Source organism: Neoarius graeffei, chromosome 8 (genome assembly GCF_027579695.1).
Source record: "Neoarius graeffei isolate fNeoGra1 chromosome 8, fNeoGra1.pri, whole genome shotgun sequence".
Lineage (NCBI taxonomy): Eukaryota > Metazoa > Chordata > Actinopteri > Siluriformes > Ariidae > Neoarius > Neoarius graeffei.
Window position 1 is genome coordinate 65,731,064 of NC_083576.1, and position 22,350 is coordinate 65,753,413.

The following is a 22,350-nucleotide window of genomic DNA, read 5'->3' on the forward strand; positions in this document are numbered from 1 at the left end:
TCCTTTGCATTGTATACTTCTATATGAAAACCATAAGGACCTGTGTCCATTCTTTCATTTGAAAATTGTTTCTCTGCTGAGAATAGCCGACACTGAAAAGTGTGCTGGTTTTGATATGATATTTATGCTCCCTAATCTTTTTGTTTAATAAGTGGCTCAGTTGAAGTCTGAAAAATCATCTAGTGTGTAGGCTACTGACTTTAGGATGGCCAGATTTGTGATTCGAATTAATTTTCTGAAGACTATCTGAACGTTTGAAACATATGGATATGGTTTTGTTCTGCAGAAACATAAAGACTGGATAAAAAGGATGCATTCATATCAGAGGCGTCGCTGAATAAAGCATACAATGCACTAGATGGAAATCACTGTTCAAATAACCGTTTGGTGAGGTATGCAAAGCAGAACCTTGGCCAAATGAACATCGCCAACTTATTTTATGCTCATATGCAGATGACCATGTTCACAGAGAGAGAAACTGAGATTTTTGAGTGAGACTATTTCACCTGTGGAAAAAAAACAAACAAAAAAAACAACACTACATGGATTTAAAGATGGACTGAACTATGACTGATTGCAAATGAAAGGAAACTCAGACGTTCCATCATCATTCCTGTACCAAACAATGACCTCAGTTATGGATCCAATACGAGCCTCAAAGGACTAAGTCTATGTAGTGGAAATCTTTTAAAACTGCTGTAAAGATCATTCATTTTCCTTCTCTTAATTTCACCCAAAGGCCCATTTTCTGTTACATCTGTTCTCACCTGTCGATCAGTGTTGATCAAAAACTGGATCAAAATATTGTCTTGTACAGACTATTTGCAGAATATTATGTACCTATGTTTGTTAACTTTTTTATGTTTACTGTAAAAACAAACAAACAAACAAACAAACACACAAAAAGTATGACTGCATCAGCAATGTGAGACTCAGATTAAAACCAATGCAATTTAACACAGTGTGATGTTTGTTATGCAACTTCTGGGCAGTAGGAATGCTCTCCTGATTAAATTAAATATTCTCCTTTTGTAAATTCTGCTTAAGTATTCATCACAAATTATGCTTGTGCAATCATATTTTGGCATGTTACTTAATAATCATCACGGGGGAACAAGAGAAATCATTAACGGATCTGGTCATTCAACATTAGAAATAATTACATCCTTAAATATAAATCAAATACCTTTGGCAACATTGTTCACAAAGATTTTGGATCATAGAACTCAGCTCAGTCCACCACTCAGTAATTTTTTCCCTATACTCCTTTGTGTGAGTTTGCGCTGCAGGTGTGAGGGGGCTGATGGTGAGCGATGGCAACTTCCAGTTTATGCCCTGATGAAGTGTGGTCAGAAGCAGGATTCTTGTGACTCTGTGTCATTCTGCACTGCTAGTTTCTCCTGTTCGCTGTTGTTTCCATTGTGTAGAACCGAGTACCTGGAAGTAAAAAAAAAAACCCATCAGTTTCTTTTTGGGCTGCACTGAATCTTCTCTCCGGCTCTGATGTTTCACTACAGAACACTGTAGTGAGAGTAATGACACTGTAATGGAGCAGAGTATGAGCTGAATTGCAAGCGCATTGTAAACACTGACGTGTCTCCCATATCCCACAGCCAACCCACGAATACTGTGTTCAAAATGGCACCATGAGTTTCCTTTTAAAGAAAAAGAGCAGGTCTCTGTCAGCCAGGGAGCTAAAACAGTATCAGAGATCCACTGTATGGCCAATCACAGTTTTTCTAAGGTATCGCTGAAATTCTATGATTACTGCAGGTCTAGAACCACTTTTAAAATTACATACTGGATGTTTAATCCCACAGTATAAAAGTGGTATAATTACAGCCCTAATCACGTTTTTGTTGTTTGCCAAAGGCATTAATTTCTTCAAATGCTTCCTTAAAGGAAACACCCACATGAATTGACTGGTATGACTAAGTTCTGAGTTGACTTGTGGGTTTAAAATCTTTCATCAACAAGTTGGGCTACTGTCACTCTGGCTCAGTGGCGGCTGGTAGTCTTTCAAACAGGGGAGGCTGGTCGGTTACGATATTTCCAGATTTTAAAAGAAAAAACATCAGTTTTGCCCATACTCTTGCCTCTGATCTGGCTGATTGTTGGCAGGGTCACAAACTGTGAAATAACAGGTTCTTTTGGCCCATTAGCCTACTGTCCAATATACATGATGGTGGTGTTGGGGGGAGGGGTATATTTTAATATTTTATATTTTAAAATTGTGGCATGTTGTTTAAAAATTGATCCTTATTGAAAGCAGCTCTTTGTCAGGAACCTCAGCAGTAGAGCTGGGTGCCACACATTTCATTCAATGACACTTTCCCTATATTTTACTTATTTTGAGTGAGAAATGTTTTATTGACAATTTTGATAACCCTTCACTTTTAATCCAGGTCTGTAGTGTGAAATGTTCTCGGCTGTGTTTTTGTTTAAAAATATTTTCCAAATTGTAGCTGTGTTTAATTCATATCCAGAAAAATATATATTCCAATATAATATACTCAGCATAAACATTTTAAATAGATTCTATATTTTTGGTCCATCCATGACATATTACTAAAGTAGCCTATTTACTGTTGTTGATGTGGGTCACTTGCTGTTAGCCAATTCACTTTCTCGTACCAGGAGAGCTGAAAGGAACGAGTATTATTTCCTACCTTTTTCACCAAGTCAATTTGAGGTGTTGGTCTACCCTCCTCTTTAATTTTTTCCTCGAAAGGAAGACTGGCAAATGGCTTCGCCAAAATTAAATCAGCAATGCTTGGCATCCGTGCACAGCTTTCTTGCTAGCTGACTAGCCCCCTCAAGTTCAAGTTCAGTCACTCAAATAAACGAAATTTCTGGAACTAAGATAGCAAACTTGACAACACTATATTTACACTTTATTTACAATGAAAATATATACAAACTAAAAAAGCTGGTAGGAACCGTATGTAATGAATGAAATCGAAATGTAAACTGATCTCTTACAATACACCACAGCACTTGTGAATCCGCATGGGACTGAACTGAAATTCACCGCTGCCTGTCTATAGTTGAAACGAGCTGTCAATCAAAGAAAATATCCGGCCGCTTTCACCAATCACCAGTCTCCTCGCGGAAACTGCCATGTCCCTCCCATGTGAGGCTCGGAGTCCGTAGGCGGGCGTTTTCACAGTATTTGTCCAATAATCGTCTTGCATTTTGAGATTGAAAAGCGCAGAGCTCCCAAATGCCGTTGAAGTCCACTGAGGCTGGGAGTCCATGGGAGTCCGTAGGCGGGCATTTTCGCAGTATTTGTCCAATAATCGTCTTGCATTTTGAGATTGAAAAGCGCAGAGCTCCCAAATGCCATTGAAGCCCACTGAGGCTGCGCTGCATCGCGCTGTCACGAGGGGGAGAAACTCACGCACACATTAAAGTTATAAGGGCATTTTTAGAGGAGGCTGAGCCTCCCTCGTTGTCTTAGAGCAATCGCCCGTGCTCTGGCTAATGATTTATCACATTACCCACAATAGTGGCACCAGCAGGAATCCATCTATACCTAAAGAGGGTAACTGTAATTCCAATCTAAAGTAACACCTTGGTTGACGCGCTCAAGCGCTTTTTCGAATGAACAGCTGATTTGAATTTATGGGTTTAGTTTGACGAAAGGATATTTATTGTATCTCAAAATAAAGATTGATCAAACCTTGATTCCAGCGTGAATTGTTCCTACCGTGCAGTATGGAGGTGCAAGATGTTGTGTTGTAGGCCCAGATTTCCTGATTAGTTTAAAGTAGCGCTTGCCATGATCAAAAACTGTATGGCTGCATACCTTGCATTCCTGAGTCCCCCGAGAGGATACGCGTGCCACACTAAATTAGGCCTGACAGATCGGGTGCTGCAGTCATCTGTCTGAAGTGGGAGGGTCCAAAATGCACTTCCATATTGCTCGGAGTAGACAATACGCATCAAAATTATAATATATTATTGTTTCAAGCCATCATAAATGCAAAATATAAATTAAATATCTCATAATTGTATCATACCATTACCATGAATAATAATAACATTCTGGCTCCAACACTAATGCAGCAGCGCTTTAGTCCTTTAGTTTGTCCAGCTCTCTCACCTTATCATCTGTACACTCTGCTCAAACAGATAAGGATCCAAAGTTCAACTTTTAAACTAATACTGCCTTCAACCGCCTTGTTATCTTATAGACCGCTAACTAGCTGAGCCAACCTTGGCACAACTATGTTGTACAACTGCATTACCTCCTGGTACTAAGTCCAATGTTTACTGTCTCCACTATTTCCACATTGGAAATGTCTTTAGCATGACATTAATCATCACTGAAAATGCTCAGAAATGAGGCTGTTGCTTTTTTTGTGTCTCTAACAGCAAATTACATACAAAATAACAAAACAAATTGTGCAATAAATCTCAACTTATGGATGAGATTGTTGAAATATTTTCTCCTATTAAACGCCATTGTAACTGTGCTAGAAATGTCCACTTGTTACATCAGTATAGCACACAACTGCTAACTTCTGACAGTAGTAGTTCAAAAACTAATGTTGTAAAGCAGGGGTCACCAAACTACGGCCCGCGGGCCAGATCCGGCCCGCCACCCCCCTTTGACCGGCCCCCCAGCCCCTCTGCTCCCCATCACTTGAACCGGCCCTATGAGGCAATCCCCAAAAGTGGTCATGGCCTATTTTTTTAAATTGCTTTTTGGCAAGTAATAACATGTCTGCATCTTGTATTTTGTTGATTTTATCAATTAAAATTGATATTTAGTTATAAAATGAACTATTCATATTTTCCGAATTTTCGTCATATGCTCGCGATCAAGCAGTGACAGACAGCGCATGCGCAGAGAACTGTCAGTGTTCAGGACAGCAAAATGGCTAGCAGTCAGCGAAAAGTTGACAGAGAGTGCAGAGTTTTTAAAGAACAGTGGACCACCGATTATTTTTTCGTTCAGTGTAAGGACCGTGCAGTTTGTCTTGTATGTAAAGAAAGTGTGCCGGTTTTCAAAGAATATAATCTGCGTCGTCACTATGAAACCCGCCACAAAGAGTATGTTAGTTTGCGAGGGCAAACAAGAGAAGACAGGATTCGGAGGATGAAATGCGGACTGGCTGCACAACAGAATGTATTCCTTCACCAAACCCAGATCAACCAGGCTGCTGTCCGAGCTGGCTATAAGGTAGGTCACCTACTAGCTACCCATGGAAAGCCGTTTACTGATGGGGACTTTGTTAAAGTATGCATGCTTGCTGTGGCCAAGGAGGTGTGTCCCGACAAGAAGGATGCGCTCAATGCGGTGAGTCTCTCCGCACCTACTATGACCAGGCGAACCGAAGATTTGGGGGACAACGTGTATGACCAGCTGAATGAGAAAGCGTCAGAATTCGAGTTTTTTGCTTTGGCCATGGATGAGAGCAATGACGTGCAGGACACAGCACAACTGCTGTGATCTATTGATCTATTGCTCATATTATTATAATTTCACTGTTTTTTAAAATGTATTTATTTTATAGGCCTATTTATTTGACCTTTATTAAGTGCTGCATACAATTATTATTTATATTATTAATAATATCAACAGGCCTACCTACAATTTATAATTTTCCACTCACCTTTGCCAGTGTCAATCACCTCAACTAGGCAGATGTTTCTTACCTTGACAGCTTTGATATTATTTTTATTAGAAAATAAATAAATGGAATATCAGTGGTATTTCAAATTAAAACAAAGTGTGAAGACTTGATTACTACTTTTGCAAACCACTAGTAAAGATAAACAAATATGTGCCAGGAATCAAGTGTTGATATAGTAGTATGGATATAGTAGTGGGGATATAGTAGTGGGGATATAGTAGTGTGGATATAGTAGTGGGGATATAGTAGTGGGGATATAGTAGTGGGGATGGCTGTGCCAGGCTAGTAATCTCTACTACACAATGAGGCCTGCTGGTGGTCATATTTGTCTGGGTCATACAATTCTATGTGATATAGCTGACCCGACCCCAGCCCCCATCACAGTCAGGAACGACAATGTGGCCCCCAGAGAAAAAAGTTTGGTGACCCCTGTTGTAAAGGTCTTAAATAATTCAGGGTTCTTCACAGTCTGGCCAATTCCAAGAGCCAGACATGTCTTTTGTAAGCACTTAAATAGATATTACATATTTATAAAACTGCATAGGAAGTTAAGGCAGGCAGACATCGCAATATGTGCATTCTGGGGAAATGATAAGGAATACTGGTAAAGCAATAAATCTGACTTGGAGATACATAATTCTTATAGGTATTTTTGTAACATTTTTCCCTCAATACTTATGTGAATGTTATTTCCCATTGTACTGTACTCACTGAATAGAAATGATATGCTGAGGTATTCTTGTGCAAATATCTGAAGTATCAATGATTTTTTTTAACCTTTAATCAGACTCTAAAGGTAAATAATTAGAAATAGACTTATTAATAATAATAATAATAATAATAATAATAATAATAATAATTTTTAAACACCTCTGTCAGAATGACACACTAGCCAGGAAATAAAGTCTGTGGTGAGAATTCATAGTGGGCTTATTATATATATATATATATATATATATATATATATATATATATATATATATATATATATATATATATATATATTCTATCTGCAGTCACTGGATATGAGCATTCACATGCTCTGATTGAATACTCTACTTCTAGGCTATCGGTTCATATACCATGAGTAGAGAAAACCAAAATGGCGGAGTGTGTTGCTGAACCAACAGAGGATGAAATAAAAACTCTACTTGAAAATAAAATCCCAAAAATTATTATCAAGTATTTAAAAGAAACAGAAATAGCTAAAAGAATATAGTCCCCCCCATCTCCTGTTCCATACTCCAGTCCAGTTGGTGGTGGTAATGCACCTTTAAGTTGGTTTGCCAACTGCCAAAAAAAAAACCCTAAAGAAGAAGAAGACGAAGAAAATCCCAAAAAATACTCAGAAGGTATCTTTCTTTTATTTTTCAAGAATTATTACTATAGCATTTTTCACAAATTGCTGCTGTCATTTCACCGGTTTGTTTACATTATAAGTGGAAATGATTTTGTTGGATGTTTTGTATAAAGCTTTTATTTACCGAATTTGCAAAAAATAAAAATGCTCTGTTTCTCAAAATCCAGTGAATGTGGACATAATAAAACAGTTATTCCACTCAATTTCGTCGTACATGGCTTATAGCTGACACGGCACTACGCACCTCATTGGCTATCAACTCATGTATGAATTGATTTCGTGGAATAACTTTTATTTTATATATTATATATATATATATATAAATAACAGGGAGCTGCAAAAGTAGGTATACAGTAAGAATTATACACGAACAACAGCAGCAGGATGAATTCTACTTTCAGCAGGATGGGGTGCCACCGCACTTCCAACTCAATGTTGCCCCTTTTCCACCAAAGCAGTTCCAGGGCTGGTTCGGGGCCAGTGCTTAGTTTGGAACCGGGTTTTCTGTTTCCACTGACAAAGAACTGGCTCTGGGGCCAGAAAAAACAGTTCCAGGCTAGCACCAACTCTCTGCTGGGCCAGAGGAAAGAACCGCTTATGTCAGCGGGGCGGGGGGGGGGGAGTTGTTAAGACCAACAACAATAACAAGACCGTGAAAGATCGCCATTTTTAAGTGACGAGAAGCAGCAGCTGTACAAACGCGAAGTCATCCATTATTATTATTGTTGTTGTTGTTGCTGCTGCTGCTGCTTCTTCCATGTTGTTTTTGCTTCGATATTCGCGCCAAGGTTTATGCAAATGTAGCGACATAACTGACGTATACAGCGACGTAATGACGTGGCTCCGCTTAGCACCGCGAGCTATGGAAAAGCAAACTGGTTCTCAGCTGGCTCGCAAGTTGAACAAGTTGTGAACCAGCACCAGCACTGGCCCTGAACCAGCCCTGGAACTGATTTGGTGGAAAAGGGGTATGTGTGTGCACTACTTGACAAAGAATTTCCCAACAGGTGGATTGGACGTCAGGGAGCCACTGACTGGCCACCACGTTCGCTGGATCTCGCCCCTATGGACTTAATTTCTGGGGATGTGTAAAAGATAGGGTTTTCACATGGAAGCCACGTTCTGTTGATGCCATGATTCAGTTCATATGGGAGGCTTGCCAGGAAATTGATGCTGATAAAGACCTTTGTGCCAGAGTGTGCATGGGTGTCCACACTCGACTAGTGGAGTGTGTGAATGCCGGGGGCAAACAGTTTGAGCATTTGAGGGATTAATATGTTTATTATTGATACAGTTAGGTCCATAAATATTTGGACAGCGACAACATTTTTCTAATTTTGGTTCTGTACATTACCACAATGAATTTTGAACAAAACAATTCAGATGCAGTTAAAGTTCAGACTTTCAGCTTTAATTCAGTGGGTTGAACAAAATGATTGCATAAAAATGTGAGGAACTAAAGCATTTTTTAAAACACAATCCCTTCATTTCAGGGGCTCAAAAGTAATTGGACAAATTAAATAATTGTAAATAAAATGTTCATTTCTAAGTTGGTTGAAAACCCTTTGTTGGCAATGACTGCCTGAAGTCTTGAACTCATGGACATCACCAGACGCTGTGTTTCCTCCTTTTTAATGCTCTGCCAGGCCTTTACTGCAGCGGTTTTCAGTTGCTATTTGTTTGTGGGCCTTTCTGTCTGAAGTTTAGTCTTTAACAAGTGAAATGCATGCTCAATTGGGTTGAGATCAGGTGACTGACTTGGCCATTCAAGAATATTCCACTTCTTTGCTTTAATAAACTCCTGGGTTGCTTTGGCTTTATGTTTTGGGTCATTGTCCATCTGTATTATGAAACGCCGACCAATCAGTTTGGCTGCATTTGGCTGGATTTGAGCACACAGTATGTCTCTGAATACCTCAGAATTCATCTGGCTGCTTCTGTCCTGTGTCACATCATCAATAAACACCAGTGACCCAGTGTCACTGGCAGCCATGCATGCCCAAGCCATCACACTGCCTCTGCCGTGTTTTACAGATGATGTGGTATGCTTTGGATCATGAGCTGTACCACACCTTTGCCATACTTTTTTCTTTCCATCATTCTGGTCGAGGTTGATCTTGGTTTCATCTGTCCAAAGAATGTTCTTCCAGAACTGTGCTGGCTTTTTTAGATGTTTTTTAGCAAAGTCCAATCTAGCCTTTTTATTCTTGAGGCTTATGAGTGGCTTGCACCGTGCAGTGAACCCTCTGTATTTACTTTCATGCAGTCTTCTCTTTATGGTAGATTTGGATATTGATAGGCCTACTTCCTGGAGAGTGTTGTTCACTTGGTTGGCTGTTGTGAAGGGGTTTCTCTTCACCATGGAAATTATTCTGCGATCATCCACCACTGTTGTCTTCTGTGGGTGTCCAGGTCTTTTTGCATTGATGAGTTCACCAGTGCTTTCTTTCTTTCTCAGGATGTACCAAACTGTAGATTTTGCCACTCCTAATATTGTAGCAATTTCTCGGATGGGTTTTTTCTGTTTTCGCAGCTTAAGGATGGCTTGTTTCACCTGCATGGAGAGCTCCTTTGACCGCATGTTTTCTTCACAGCAAAATCTTCCAAATGCAAGCACCACACCTCAAATCAACTCCAGGCCTTTTATCTGCTTAATTGAGAATGACATAACGAAGGAATTGCCCACACCTGCCCATGAAATAGCCTTTGAGTCAACTGTCCAATTACTTTTGGTCCCTTTAAAAACAGGGTGGCACATGTTAAGGAGCTGAAACTCCTAAACCCTTCATCCAATTTTAATGTGGCTACCCTCAAATGAAAGCTGAAAGTCTGGACTTTATGTCCATGTCCATTATATAACTATAACTTGAATATGTTTCAGTAAACAGGTAAAAAAACAAAATTTATGTCAGTGTCCAAATATATATGGACCTAACTGTATGTTATTATTGATATGTTTGTATAATCAATAAAATAACATTTTGTGCAAATGCTTTGTTTTTCATTATTGTATAGCTACTTTTGCAGCCCCCTGTACACACACACACACACACACACACACACACACACACACAAAAGCCATTTGTAGCAGTCAGTGGTCTTCCTGGAACCAGTGTGTTCACTGGGGCAGAGTCTGAGAATGAAAGATCGCATGTTATTCTTTCTTTTCCTTATATACTAAATTTCCCTGCTCTGTGATGCTGTACTTCTATTCCAAAAATCACCGTAAACACTTTCATTTATAAATGAAAAAAACGGAGACGATTCCTGTTGTGAAATTGGACACGAAATCTGCCTTGAAACCCTTCATCCACTCCAAAGTCACCAATGTTCCAAGGATTCTGAAAGGAAATATGCTGGTGCTTTTCAGTGGAGCAAACAGAAAACAGAATTGTTGCCACATTGCTGCTCTCTTTCTCAATGCACTGTTTGTAGTGGCTCTATTCTACACAACCAAGCTTCAGTTTGAGGAAATGCTGTTCTAAAGTCGCTTATAAATGAATGTTACCTGAAATGACAAATTTTCCAATACAATGCAGAACTGTTATAAACATGCTGGAGTATCCAGTCTAAATATTACACGTTTCTTTCTCTTTGGCCTACAGCATGAACATTTGAGGTTTGCTGGGAGAGACTGAGTACTGACAGCACAAATTTTAATCAAATACATCAGTCTTACTTAAAAAGTGAATATCAAGAGGTTTCAGTGGCAGAAAGATAAATAAAGTTGAGGATTGGGCTCTTTCTCCTTCTGTGGATTGTGTGAGCAGTTGTGTGAAATCAGATGTCCCACATCTGATTTCACATGAGAAAAAGAAGGAAACAGACAGCAGGAAAAGATATCGAAAGGAAAAGAGAAAAATAAGAGGAAGAAAGGGAAAGCACACCATTTTGTTTGTACCTGACCCTCACGCCATTATTATTTGAAATCTGCTAGTTGGGATTCAACAATCCATTGTGGGCTATATGTACAAAAGAGCAAAATGGTGGGAAGCACATTCATCTCTCTCCAGGGAGCTTTTTTTTTTTAATGGAATAATGGGAACAGCTTTATAGGGATTTGACCTGCTCTTGTTCACTCAGTCTGTCTGAAAGATCACATTCATTTCAGACACACTCACCTAAAACTCTTTCCTAGTAGACTGACAGCTTTTACAGATCCTCTGTGTATACACACTACAATGAGTGGAAGAGGTTCATGAAAAGGTCTAAATGAAAGCAAAGGTTCAAAGTTTAAACACAGAGAAGTTCACTCTTGATAGCTGAGCTCGGCACGGTGGTGTAGTGGTTAGCGCTGTCGTCTCACAGCAAGAAGGTTCTGGGTTCGAGCCCTGTGGCCGACGAGGGCCTTTCTGTGTGGAGTTTGCATGTTCTCCCCGTGTCTGCGTGAGTTTCCTCCAGGTGCTCTGGTTTCCCCCACAGTCCAAAGACATGCAGGTTAGGTTAACATGCGGCAGCCATGGCCTGAATTTGGGCTGAAGTGGCCTTGAGCAAGGGCACCTAACCCACAACTGTTTCCTGGGCACTGTAGCATAGCTGCCCACTGCTCTGGGTATGTGTGTGTGCTCATTGCTCATGTGTGTGATCACTGCTTCAGATGGGTTAAATGCAGAGGTTAAATTTCACTGTGTGTCTAAGTCTGTCCTTGAGTGTGCATGTGACAAATAAAGGCTTCTTGGCTTCCTTGGCTTGGCTCGTGGTTAATGGCAAAGAATTATACATCAGGGGTTTTTCTAGAAAAATTTAGTATGAGGGTGCTCACCATGGCAGGGGTTCCCCCCTTCCGCCGTGCGAAGCCTTTGAAAAACTGAGGCTACAATGGGACATTCTGAGGCTATCTGAGAGGGAAATTGTAACAAATTGTTCATTTGTCAACATTGAAAAAGAAAATAAAACTTTGTCACAAACAACACTTAATTCAAATTCTAATACCTCATAATTCAAATTACACATAATACTAATTCCTCATGATTCAAATTGAAATTTATAATTCAAATTCAAATGAGTCAAACTTAAAGTATTAAACATTCACCAGAGAAATCTGTTGTTTTCTTATACTAGAATAGAGTTAGTTCTTCAAAATGAAAAAAAAAATTCCAGAGCAAAATTATTTTCTTTAAAGGTGTCATTGCATTGTTTTTTCATTAATTGTGCGGTGGTCTCTACTATGAATGAATGCCCTGTGAGCCGGTTTTGGTGAAAAAAATGCTGTGGTGCTCCTGTTTCAGGCTGTTCTAGTTTGGTGGAGGAGTGGGTGGCGGGAGAACGACAGGATTTCAGCTCTTACTCATTAATATTCATGACATGTAAACATATTGCTTTTGATTGGCTAACAACACTGTGACGCTCCCTCCAATGGGTTATGGGCGAGGCCATGACTACTAATTTTCGAAGTGATGTAAGTTCGTAGGGCTTTTTCTGATTCGCTCGTTTTTCCGTCTATTTTCTTTCATAGGCTAATACAGGGAATGGGGGTAAAGGAACATTTTCACGTGCAGCATGCATATGCAACTTGGAGTGACCTATGGTATTTCAAAAAGAGCAAGTATTAAACGGTTTGTCGTGGAATGACACCTTTAAAAGGAAACTAAAAAAGTAAACATTGTAAAGTTGGAATCCAACCCAAATCACATAAAGTTTGAAACCATGCAAAAAATGCAAGCGCGCTAAAACCCCCCCCAAAAAACCCATACTTGAACTTTTCCTGGAACTCGGCCTTTTTCTCATTTTGCTTTTCCACTGAACACTCGGTGCCTTCATCAGAGCAAGACATCTGGTCTTCATTTGTCATGGATTCCACGACGCCGCTGTCACAGCGCTCGGTTGGCGCGTCCTTCAATGAGGGCATGGACCGATCCCTCGATTGTCGCGATCTCGCCATCGGAAACATCTTTATCCGCTTTGTGACAGAAAATAGAAGTCATTTTCTTCTGCCCCGGACAGTCTTTGGCTTTCTTCCGTTTCGTGCAGCGGGATGACATATTAAAATGCCCAAGTGTCAACAAAAACAACTCGCAAACTTCTTCTGTCAAAAGCTCCTACGCTGGTGGGTGAAAGGTCATTCAGTCTCGAGAACTCTCACTCGACAAGTCAGCTGACCTTGTATGTAACCTATGTCAAGTCTCGCGAGAGCAGCTGCGACAAGTAAACAACTAAACAACATGGCGCGTCGGTCTGGAAAACGCCAAGTCGGATCGTTTTTGCACCGTCTGACGGTGTATCTACTATGATTGGAATATTTTTGGAGTAATTATAATGTATTTGATGATCAGACACATTGTCACGTGGTGTTGCTGGGATATTTTCACGGAGAAAAGATCGTTTTGAGAAAGATTGCATGTTGTGCAGTAGCATATAAGTGCATGGCCTAAGTGTGACTTGGGGTTCAATCGGCATTTTGGTAAAGGGGCGCACTCTGAGAGTAAAGGGCGCAGCGCCCCTGTTCCCCGGTTTAGACGAAAGCACGATACATGATGTAGAGAAATTTTCTTTTTGTCTAAAATAAACTTGGGAAGAACTCTTTGCTGCCAAGTGACTAATCTTGACCAATCTGAGTTTAGTCAAGAACAATGTAAAGGGAAAGCATACCAGTGCTCTATGGAGACAAAAAGTTGCAGGAAATAGTGACAATGTGGTGGTTTATTCTCAGGATTAATTTAAACAAACAGCAAATAATGCAAGACAAACAAATTAAATAAAAAAGAAACAGCATATGTCACCTCTAACAAGGCTTAGGAGGGAAAAAAAAAATCAGCAAAGGCATTCTTAATCCCTTAAACACCCTGGACCTGTTTCACTGTATCTCATTCATTCATTCATTCATTCAATAGCCAAGTGGTTACTGAATAATATGCTTTAAGATAAATTAATGAAGAATAAGTGAAGCGTCTACAGGTTTAAAACCCCAGTTTCTTATTTGGTTATTCTTTTGAGACAATATTATTCAGTAACCTGCAGTCCTCAGAATAGCGCATAGATGCTCAGATGTAAAATAAGAATAAAATCTCTCCATAATCACAAATAGAAATAAATATCTTTTTATTATTAGACTGTTGTGGCAGCGGGGGCGTGGCCAAGCGCCGGTCTGTGACAGGAGGGCGGAGCCAGGGAAGGTGAGTGGCAGAATCACTACACCTGACGGTAATTAACCTGTGTTTGTGTGTCTTCCCAGTAACCGCGCCCTATTTAAGGAGGCAGAGGAGAGCTCATCCCGGGACTAGAACACAGCGTGTGTGTGTGTGTGTTTCTCTAAAGAATAAAAGTAGGCTGTTATACTGAAAAGTCTGGCAATAAAAAGCCTATTAATACCTGAAGCTTTGTCCTGCCGTCCTCTGTGCTCCACCCACACTTCAGAGAGCTCTACAACTGTTTACTAAATTTATTTAGTAATCTCAGACCCAGGGGAAACCACTATACAATAGGCTGTACTTGAGCGAGAAAACAATCAGTGCTGTCATCTCCATGAGATGCATAACATGGCTTTTTCACAAGGAAAATCAGCAGAGGAACATCTATTCCAGTCGACTCTTCTATGCAAATCTGCAACTGCAATGACTTTATATGTGTGGACATATTTCTAAAACTATTACAACCCCGATTCCAAAAAAGTTGGGACAAAGTACAAATTGTAAATAAAAACGGAATGCAATGATGTGGAAGTTTCAAAATTCCATATTTTATTCAGAATAGAAGATAGATGACATATCAAATGTTTAAACTGAGAAAATGTATCATTTAAAGAGAAAAATTAGGTGATTTTAAATTTCATGACAACAACACATCTCAAAAAAGTTGGGACAAGGCCATGTTTACCACTGTGAGACATCCCCTTTTCTCTTTACAACAGTCTGTAAACGTCTGGGGACTGAGGAGACAAGTTGCTCAAGTTTAGGGATAGGAATGTTAACCCATTCTTGTCTAATGTAGGATTCTAGTTGCTCAACTGTCTTAGGTCTTTTTTGTCGTATCTTCCGTTTTATGATGCGCCAAATGTTTTCTATGGGTGAAAGATCTGGACTGCAGGCTGGCCAGTTCAGTACCCGGACCCTTCTTCTACGCAGCCATGATGCTGTAATTGATGCAGTATGTGGTTTGGCATTGTCATGTTGGAAAATGCAAGGTCTTCCCTGAAAGAGACGTCGTCTGGATGGGAGCATATGTTGCGCTAGAACCTGGATATACCTTTCAGCATTGATGGTGTCCTTCCAGATGTGTAAGCTGCCCATGCCACACGCACTAATGCAACCCCATACCATCAGAGATGCAGGCTTCTGAACTGAGCGCTGATGATAACTTGGGTCGTCCTTCTCCTCTTTAGTCCGAATGACATGGCGTCCCTGATTTCCATAAAGAACTTCAAATTTTGATTCGTCTGACCACAGAACAGTTTTCCACTTTGCCACAGTCCATTTTAAATGAGCCTTAGCCCAGAGAAGACGTCTGCGCTTCTGGATCATGTTTAGATACGGCTTCTTCTTTGAACTATAGAGTTTTAGCTGGCAACGGCGGATGGCACAGTGAATTGTGTTCACAGATAATGTTCTCTGGAAATATTCCTGAGCCCATTTTGTGATTTCCAAAACAGAAGCATGCCTGTATGTGATGCAGTGCCATCTAAGGGCCCGAAGATCACGGGCACCCGGTATGGTTTTCCGGCTTTGACCCTTATGCACAGAGATTCTTCCAGATTCTCTGAATCTTTTGATGATATTATGCACTGTAGATGATGATATCTTCAAACTCTTTGCAATTTTACACTGTCGAACTCCTTTCTGATATTGCTCCACTATTTGTCGGCGCAGAATTAGGGGGATTGGTGATCCTCTTCCCATCTTTACTTCTGAGAGCCGCTGCCACTCCAAGATGCTCTTTTTATACCCAGTCATGTTAATGACCTATTGCCAATTGACCTAATGAGTTGCAATTTGGTCCTCCAGCTGTTCCTTTTTTGTACCTTTAACTTTTCCAGCCTCTTATTGCCCCTGTCCCAACTTTTTTGAGATGTGTTGCTGTCATAAAATTTCAAATGAGCCAATATTTGGCATGAAATTTCAAAATGTCTCACTTTTGACATTTGATATGTTGTTTATGTTCTGTTGTGAATACAATATCAGTTTTTGAGATTTGTAAATTATTGCATTCCATTTTTATTTACAATTTGTACTTTGTCCCAACTTTTTTGGAATCAGGGCTGTAGAACTATATGCTTACATGCGTATCCCAGAGAATTACTGGTACCGGCAAAGTGGATTGTCATATGGAGTCGTTGTATTTCTACATTGGCTATGTTTTGTCACTATTGAACTGTACTGCCATCTACTGGGTTTTAAGGTGTATGGCACTGTTGAGCACTTTCTTCCGCCAAGACCAAATGCTGTATCTTAAAGCGTTAGTGAAAGTGAAAATAATTACATGGATCCGCCCTGTGACTCGATTCCGCTCCAAAATATAAAAGGTTCTTCCTTGCGTCATGCTACACCCTTCCACCAAGTAACATGGAAATCAGGTTGGTAGGTTTTGCGCAATCCTGCTTACAGTCAGGCAGACAAACAAACCACACTGAAAATATAACCTCTTTGGTGGAGGTAACAAGGTGGAATACAGACAAAGTGTGTTGTGTGGTCTGTAAACTTAATTTATAAGTTTTTTTTTAATCTGTCTGGGAGGATTGACTTGTGATTCAGTGTGTGATACTCGCTTTGTTATATCAGTGAAAGAGAAGACATGCAATCTAAACTGGAGAACTAAGTCCAAGTCTGAGGGATTTGGGATTAAGCACGATAAGGCAGCCTGAGATAACTTACTCCATAATATGATACCATCTGCAATTTCAAGCTTATTAGTGAGAACAGGTGATCTATTATCAAACTCATCAAGACTGATATACTGCAGCTGTCATCAGGGCTTCATACTCATTTTTGTAGAGTTTTTATCAGGAATATGGTGTTGGTATATAATAAAAGGAACATCCTGTGCTATTTACACATGCATAGACTATATTTATTAGGGGTGTAACAGTATGGCATATCATCTCATTATCTCTAGCCGCTTTATCCTGTTCTACAGGGTCGCAAGCAAGCTGGAGCCTATCCCAGCTGACCACAGGCGAAAGGCGGGGTACACCCTGGACAAGTCACCAGGTCATCACAGGGCTGACACATAGACACAGACAACCATTCACACTCACACCTACGGTCAATTTAGAGTCACCAGTTAACCTAACCTGCATGTCTTTGGGGGAAACCAGAGCACCCCCACACGGACACGGGGAGAACATGCAAACTCCACACAGAAAGGCCCTCGCCAGCCACGGGGCTCGAACCCGGATCTTCTTGCTGTGAGGCGACAGCGCTAACCACTACACCACCGTGTCGCCCCATGGCATATCATATATCATTCAATAAGAGGCTCTTGAATCGATATGTGCAATACCTTCAACAGACTGCATTAAAAAGTACAACAAAAAACACAATTCAGTTTACATGAGGTACAAATTAAGGTGCAGCGTTTAAACTTAATCAAACCCACATTCCCATTTGTGGGAAAGGTAGCTTCCTCTTTATCTTGAATCAGGAGACGCTAACAGGTTTAAAAAACAAACAAACCATTTTTCTCCTAAGCATGCTGTTAGATAAGCACCTAGCGTATTGGCTTGGGAAAACGGCAATGTCTACGGTCAGGAACAAGCAGGAACTGGAAATTTCCCACAAATTTTTAAGGTCTCACGTATGAGAGCACTTTGGTTTCACCATAAATTACAAAACTGTCAGCGGGAGTGCGGTGGATTGAAACACTATGGTGTACTGTACCAAATGTGCCAAATATAACTACCATACAATGGTGCTAATACCAAACATGTTGGACATTATCCTTCTGTGTCGGTCTCTAATATTAGAAGAAAGTAAGAAGCAACATACACATACACATGCAGCATTTTCTTACTGATTTAATGCAGCAGAAATCATTGCAGCGATTGCAAAGTTCATATTGGCAGACTTTTGATTTCACTGTAGAGAAGAGAGAATTAAAAAAAAACAAAACCCATGCCTGCATGACTGACACCACAACTAATAGCAGAATGGGAAATAAAAAGCCCTGTGCTTCAGACCCTTGAGAGTCACACCAGCAAAAGCCTGACCACAACTAATGTTTAATTAACCGTGTTGAAATACTGTGCTATTATTAAATTTTAATTACTGAACATTTATAAAGCTGTGTGTGCTTATGCAATAGAGAGCTTAGCGTATGCAGTGATGCCGCAGAACAGACAGAGATGTAATCACTTTCAACAGTAAGACACTTTCCTAAGCAACCAGTCATACACTCACATAAAACAGTTCGTACTCTGGACTCTGTCAGCACTGCCCCATGGACCTGCTTGTGTGTATTTTTTTAGATTCTGATTTGATCCTGGAATTATTTTGGAATGAGCACATTTAACAACTCGGACTACTATAGTCTCAGAGCTGTTGATTGCTATAGTTCATCCTTTTCGGTGGAGGCGTTTCTACACTGTCTCTGAGGAATCAACATCGAACGTCATATTTCCCAGTCTGTCGACTTCATACCAAAATGCTTTGTCCTGTACCTAATATAAGCTCTTTCCATCTGAAAAGTTGGCAGAGATATACCAGACATGAGCCTAACACTCTGTTCTCTGTCTCTCTGACAGACGGCATAGTACTGCAGATAAACCATTTCTACCATAAAGTGACGTCTTGCTGATCTTTACCGCAAAGCCTCCGCAATGATAAATCCCAACATTGGATGTTAACTCCATGCACACGTGCAAAGATAAAAGATTTAAGGTGTGAATTACAGCACAAATGAAGTGTTCCTTATCTAAAATTAAGAGTAGAGTTGGAGTGGAAGAAGGAAATGTCAGGAGAGAGCGAAACAGAAGTGAAAAACAACACAGAGGCCCACAGAGAAAAGAAGAGTGCTAGTGTTTACCTATGGGGTATACTCTTCATTGAGAGACTGAGAGCAGGACAAGAGGTCTGTGTAACTCATGTTTGATTCATTGCTTCAGTGCATAAACCAGGCCTAATATTGTAGGCCATACTTTATACATGGACAGCAGCGAAGAGCACTAATTATCTCCCTCCCAAACGAAGGGGATAGAGAAACGGGTTCCGTCCGTCTGTCCATCCGTCTGGTCACGTTTTTGTTTCTGGGCCATACTTTAAAACTACTGAAGATATCTTCACGAAATATTGTATACATATCAAGCAACGTGTGGACTGGTGCCTTTTGCTATTTGGGATTTCTGAAAAAAATATTTTTCAAATTTTTACATAAAAAATAGATTTTGACTTAGTTTCTAAGAGCAATGTTTGTTTCCGGAGCATATATGCAAAACTATTCATGATACGGATTTGAAACTTGGTATACATGTTAACAAGGTGATGTAGATGTGCCTTTTCATACTAAGAAATTTGAGAAATTTTAATGTTTCATGTTTCCATGGAAACAATTTCAGACTTAGTCTCTCGGGTTAGTCTTAGGGGTAGGTTTTGTTTCTGGAGCAGAACTTGAAAACTATGAGTGGTATGGTCTTGAACGTTGGTATATGTGTTGATTAAGTAATGTATACATGCCTTTTGATACTAAGAAATGTGAGAAATTGTTATTTTTAGCTCACCTGGACCAAAGGTCCGGTGGGTTTATGCCATGGGCTGCTGAGGTCAGTGTAAAGAGGTAGGGTTGGTTTCCTGCAGCAGAACTTGAAAAATGTGACAAATAATATCTTGAAACCTGGTATATAGTTGGCATATAGGGCGGGGGGATATAGATGACTCGGTCTTCTTGCTCCTTTTCTTATTATGCCGAAAATAGCCCAACACATAGCAGAAAGCTGATGAATACTTTCAGATAAACAGATGTGTTTACCATGACAACAAACTCCAGCAGGTAGAGAGGACACTGCTACATGATTAAGGCTGCCAGCAGCTCTCATTTTTGCTTTATAGCATCAGAGCAACCAAAACCTTTCACAGAAATGAGTACTGCATGAGGCAGAATATGAAATTTAATGTCACTTCTGGAAATTAATCTCAGCTCCAGATAGGAGACCGTCTGCTTATTGATCTGTGTCTGCAGATATTTTCACCATGTAGAGTCCTTCCCCAGTTTGTTGAGTTTTCCTGCTGCCTGGGCATGAAAAACAGTTCAGGTAAAAAAAAAAAAAGAATAAATAAAAAATAAATATTATAAATGCACCACTCTATTCACTGGCTACTTTAATAGGAACACCTGCGTACCTGTCCATTCATGCAAATATCCAATCAACCAATCATGTGGCAGCAGCATAATGCATAAAATCATGTAGCCAGAGGTTAAAAGCGTCTGTTAATCTTCACATCAAACATGAATTAAGGAAACATGTGGTCTCAGTGACCATGGCATGGCTGTTAATACGAGATGAGCTTGCTGAAATTTGATAGATGAAGACTGGAAAAACATTGCTTGGGCTTTATCAGTGAACTTGTGTCCACTGTGGCCTCAGATTCCTGTTCTTGGATAACAGGTGTGGAACCTGATGTGGCTGTTGTAGTGGATCTGCCCCAAGATTCAACATGTTATGCGTTCTGAGATGGTTGTCACATTATCGCCCCAATCTCATGTTTAACTTGAACATTAACTGAAGCTTTTGGCCTGTATCTGCATGACTGTATGCACTGCACTGCTGACACATTTGTCACTTGCACACTTCAAGCACAGTGAAATTCATCCTCTGCATTTAACCCATCTGAAGCAATGAACACACACACACTCAGAGCAGTGAGCAGCCACACTAGAGCGCCCGGGGAGCAGTCAGGGGTCAGGTACCTTGCTCAAGGGCACCTCAGCCCAAGGCCGCCCCACGTCAACCTAACTGCATGTCTTTGGATTGTGGGGGAAACCGGAGCACCCGGAGGAAACCCACATAGACACGGGGAGAACATGCAAACTCCACACAGAAAGGCCCCCGCTGGCCATTGGGCTCGAACCCAGGACCTTCTTGCTGTGAGGTGACAGTGCTAACCACTACACCACCATGCCGCCCATGAGGATTAGATGAATGAACTTATAAAGTGGGGAGTGAGTGTAATATATTTAACAATATTAATGCAACAAACTTCCAATGTATATAAAATCAATCAGCTAGCTATTGTTTTAATACTTACAAAAGCTGGCTGCATGTTATTTTGCCAAATTCTTTTGACAGTGGGTAGTAGAGAAACAAACTTCTGACTGAATAAAATAAATATATTTTTATTTGAGTAACTCCATGCATTTCAGAGTGTGAGAGTTGCCATAAAAAGGCAGACACACACTTAACCATCAGGGTGCCACTGTTTCTTTACTTCGACCTGCTGCTTTTCTTGGACCACTGGGATACAGGCTCATTTTCATGCTGCACTGATGTGTGTGTGTGTGTGTGTGTGTGTTTACAGGGAACAAGTGGGAACAGTCAGATTCCAATATCTGCCACAGACTTTCCTTTTACTCAAAACACACTGTTTGGGTTTACTTTTAAAGTCTGCTGTCATCTCCTGTAAAACCAAGGCATTTATTTTCTACACAAATTTTTAAATACAACTGAAATATTGCAACTGAATACAGTACAGCACAGATATCGTAAACACTGATATTGTAAAGTTATGGATAATGTAAAGTGATTTTCATTTCCCGGCATAAAGTCCATTAAATATGATATAAAACTTTTGGCTTATCATAAACTTGCTTATCATAAATTTTAGGTATAATGTAAAGTCATTTTGATGTCCCCAGGGGCCATAAATTACACTTATCATAAAGTTTTCCTGTCAAGCACCCCAGAAGCCTGCAAAGTTATCTTAACTCAGAGCCCCCACTGTGTCTCCTCAGCCCATTACTTCATTAGCCTGGAGTGATTGTTAAGTAATTACTGATTGCACTTGACCATTGTTTGTGTTAAGCTTTTTAATGAGTGTCCTCCTTGGACGACCCCTTCCCAAGATGCAGGAATATTTGAAGGATTTGTTAGCTATTGAAAATGATCTTGATGTCAATCATCATGTGATCAGTGTCAAACAAACCACAATCAAAGATTTCTTCTGATGTATTGGTGTTACTATTAAATATAATGCATGTATGTGTTATGTGTTTGCAAATAAAGATTGAATTTGAAAGTGTATTTCTTTGCTCTCTATTAAAATGTGACTTTAGGCTTATCATAAAGTTCTGATATCATAAAGTTTTTTCCAATATCCCAAGGACTTTACGATATCAGTGTTGTACTGTATATTGAAAATTCCCATCTGGTTGAAAGGATTTGATATTTTCTATTACTTTTATATGATGATTATATAATGACAGGTTATG

At 40.0% G+C, this 22,350-nt stretch overlaps 1 protein-coding gene across 1 annotated transcript in view; it reads right to left on the reverse strand.

The window, feature by feature from the left end:
- Nucleotides 1-1,231: 1,231 nt before the first annotated feature.
- htr4 (5-hydroxytryptamine receptor 4) overlaps nucleotides 1,232-22,350 on the reverse strand; it is a 220,921-nt gene continuing 199,802 nt past the window's right edge. Inside the window, exon 7 of the mRNA XM_060926997.1 lies at nucleotides 1,232-1,437. Coding sequence (XP_060782980.1) covers nucleotides 1,350-1,437 — 88 coding nt within the window. The 3' untranslated portion in view covers nucleotides 1,232-1,349. The remainder of the gene's footprint in view (nucleotides 1,438-22,350) is intronic.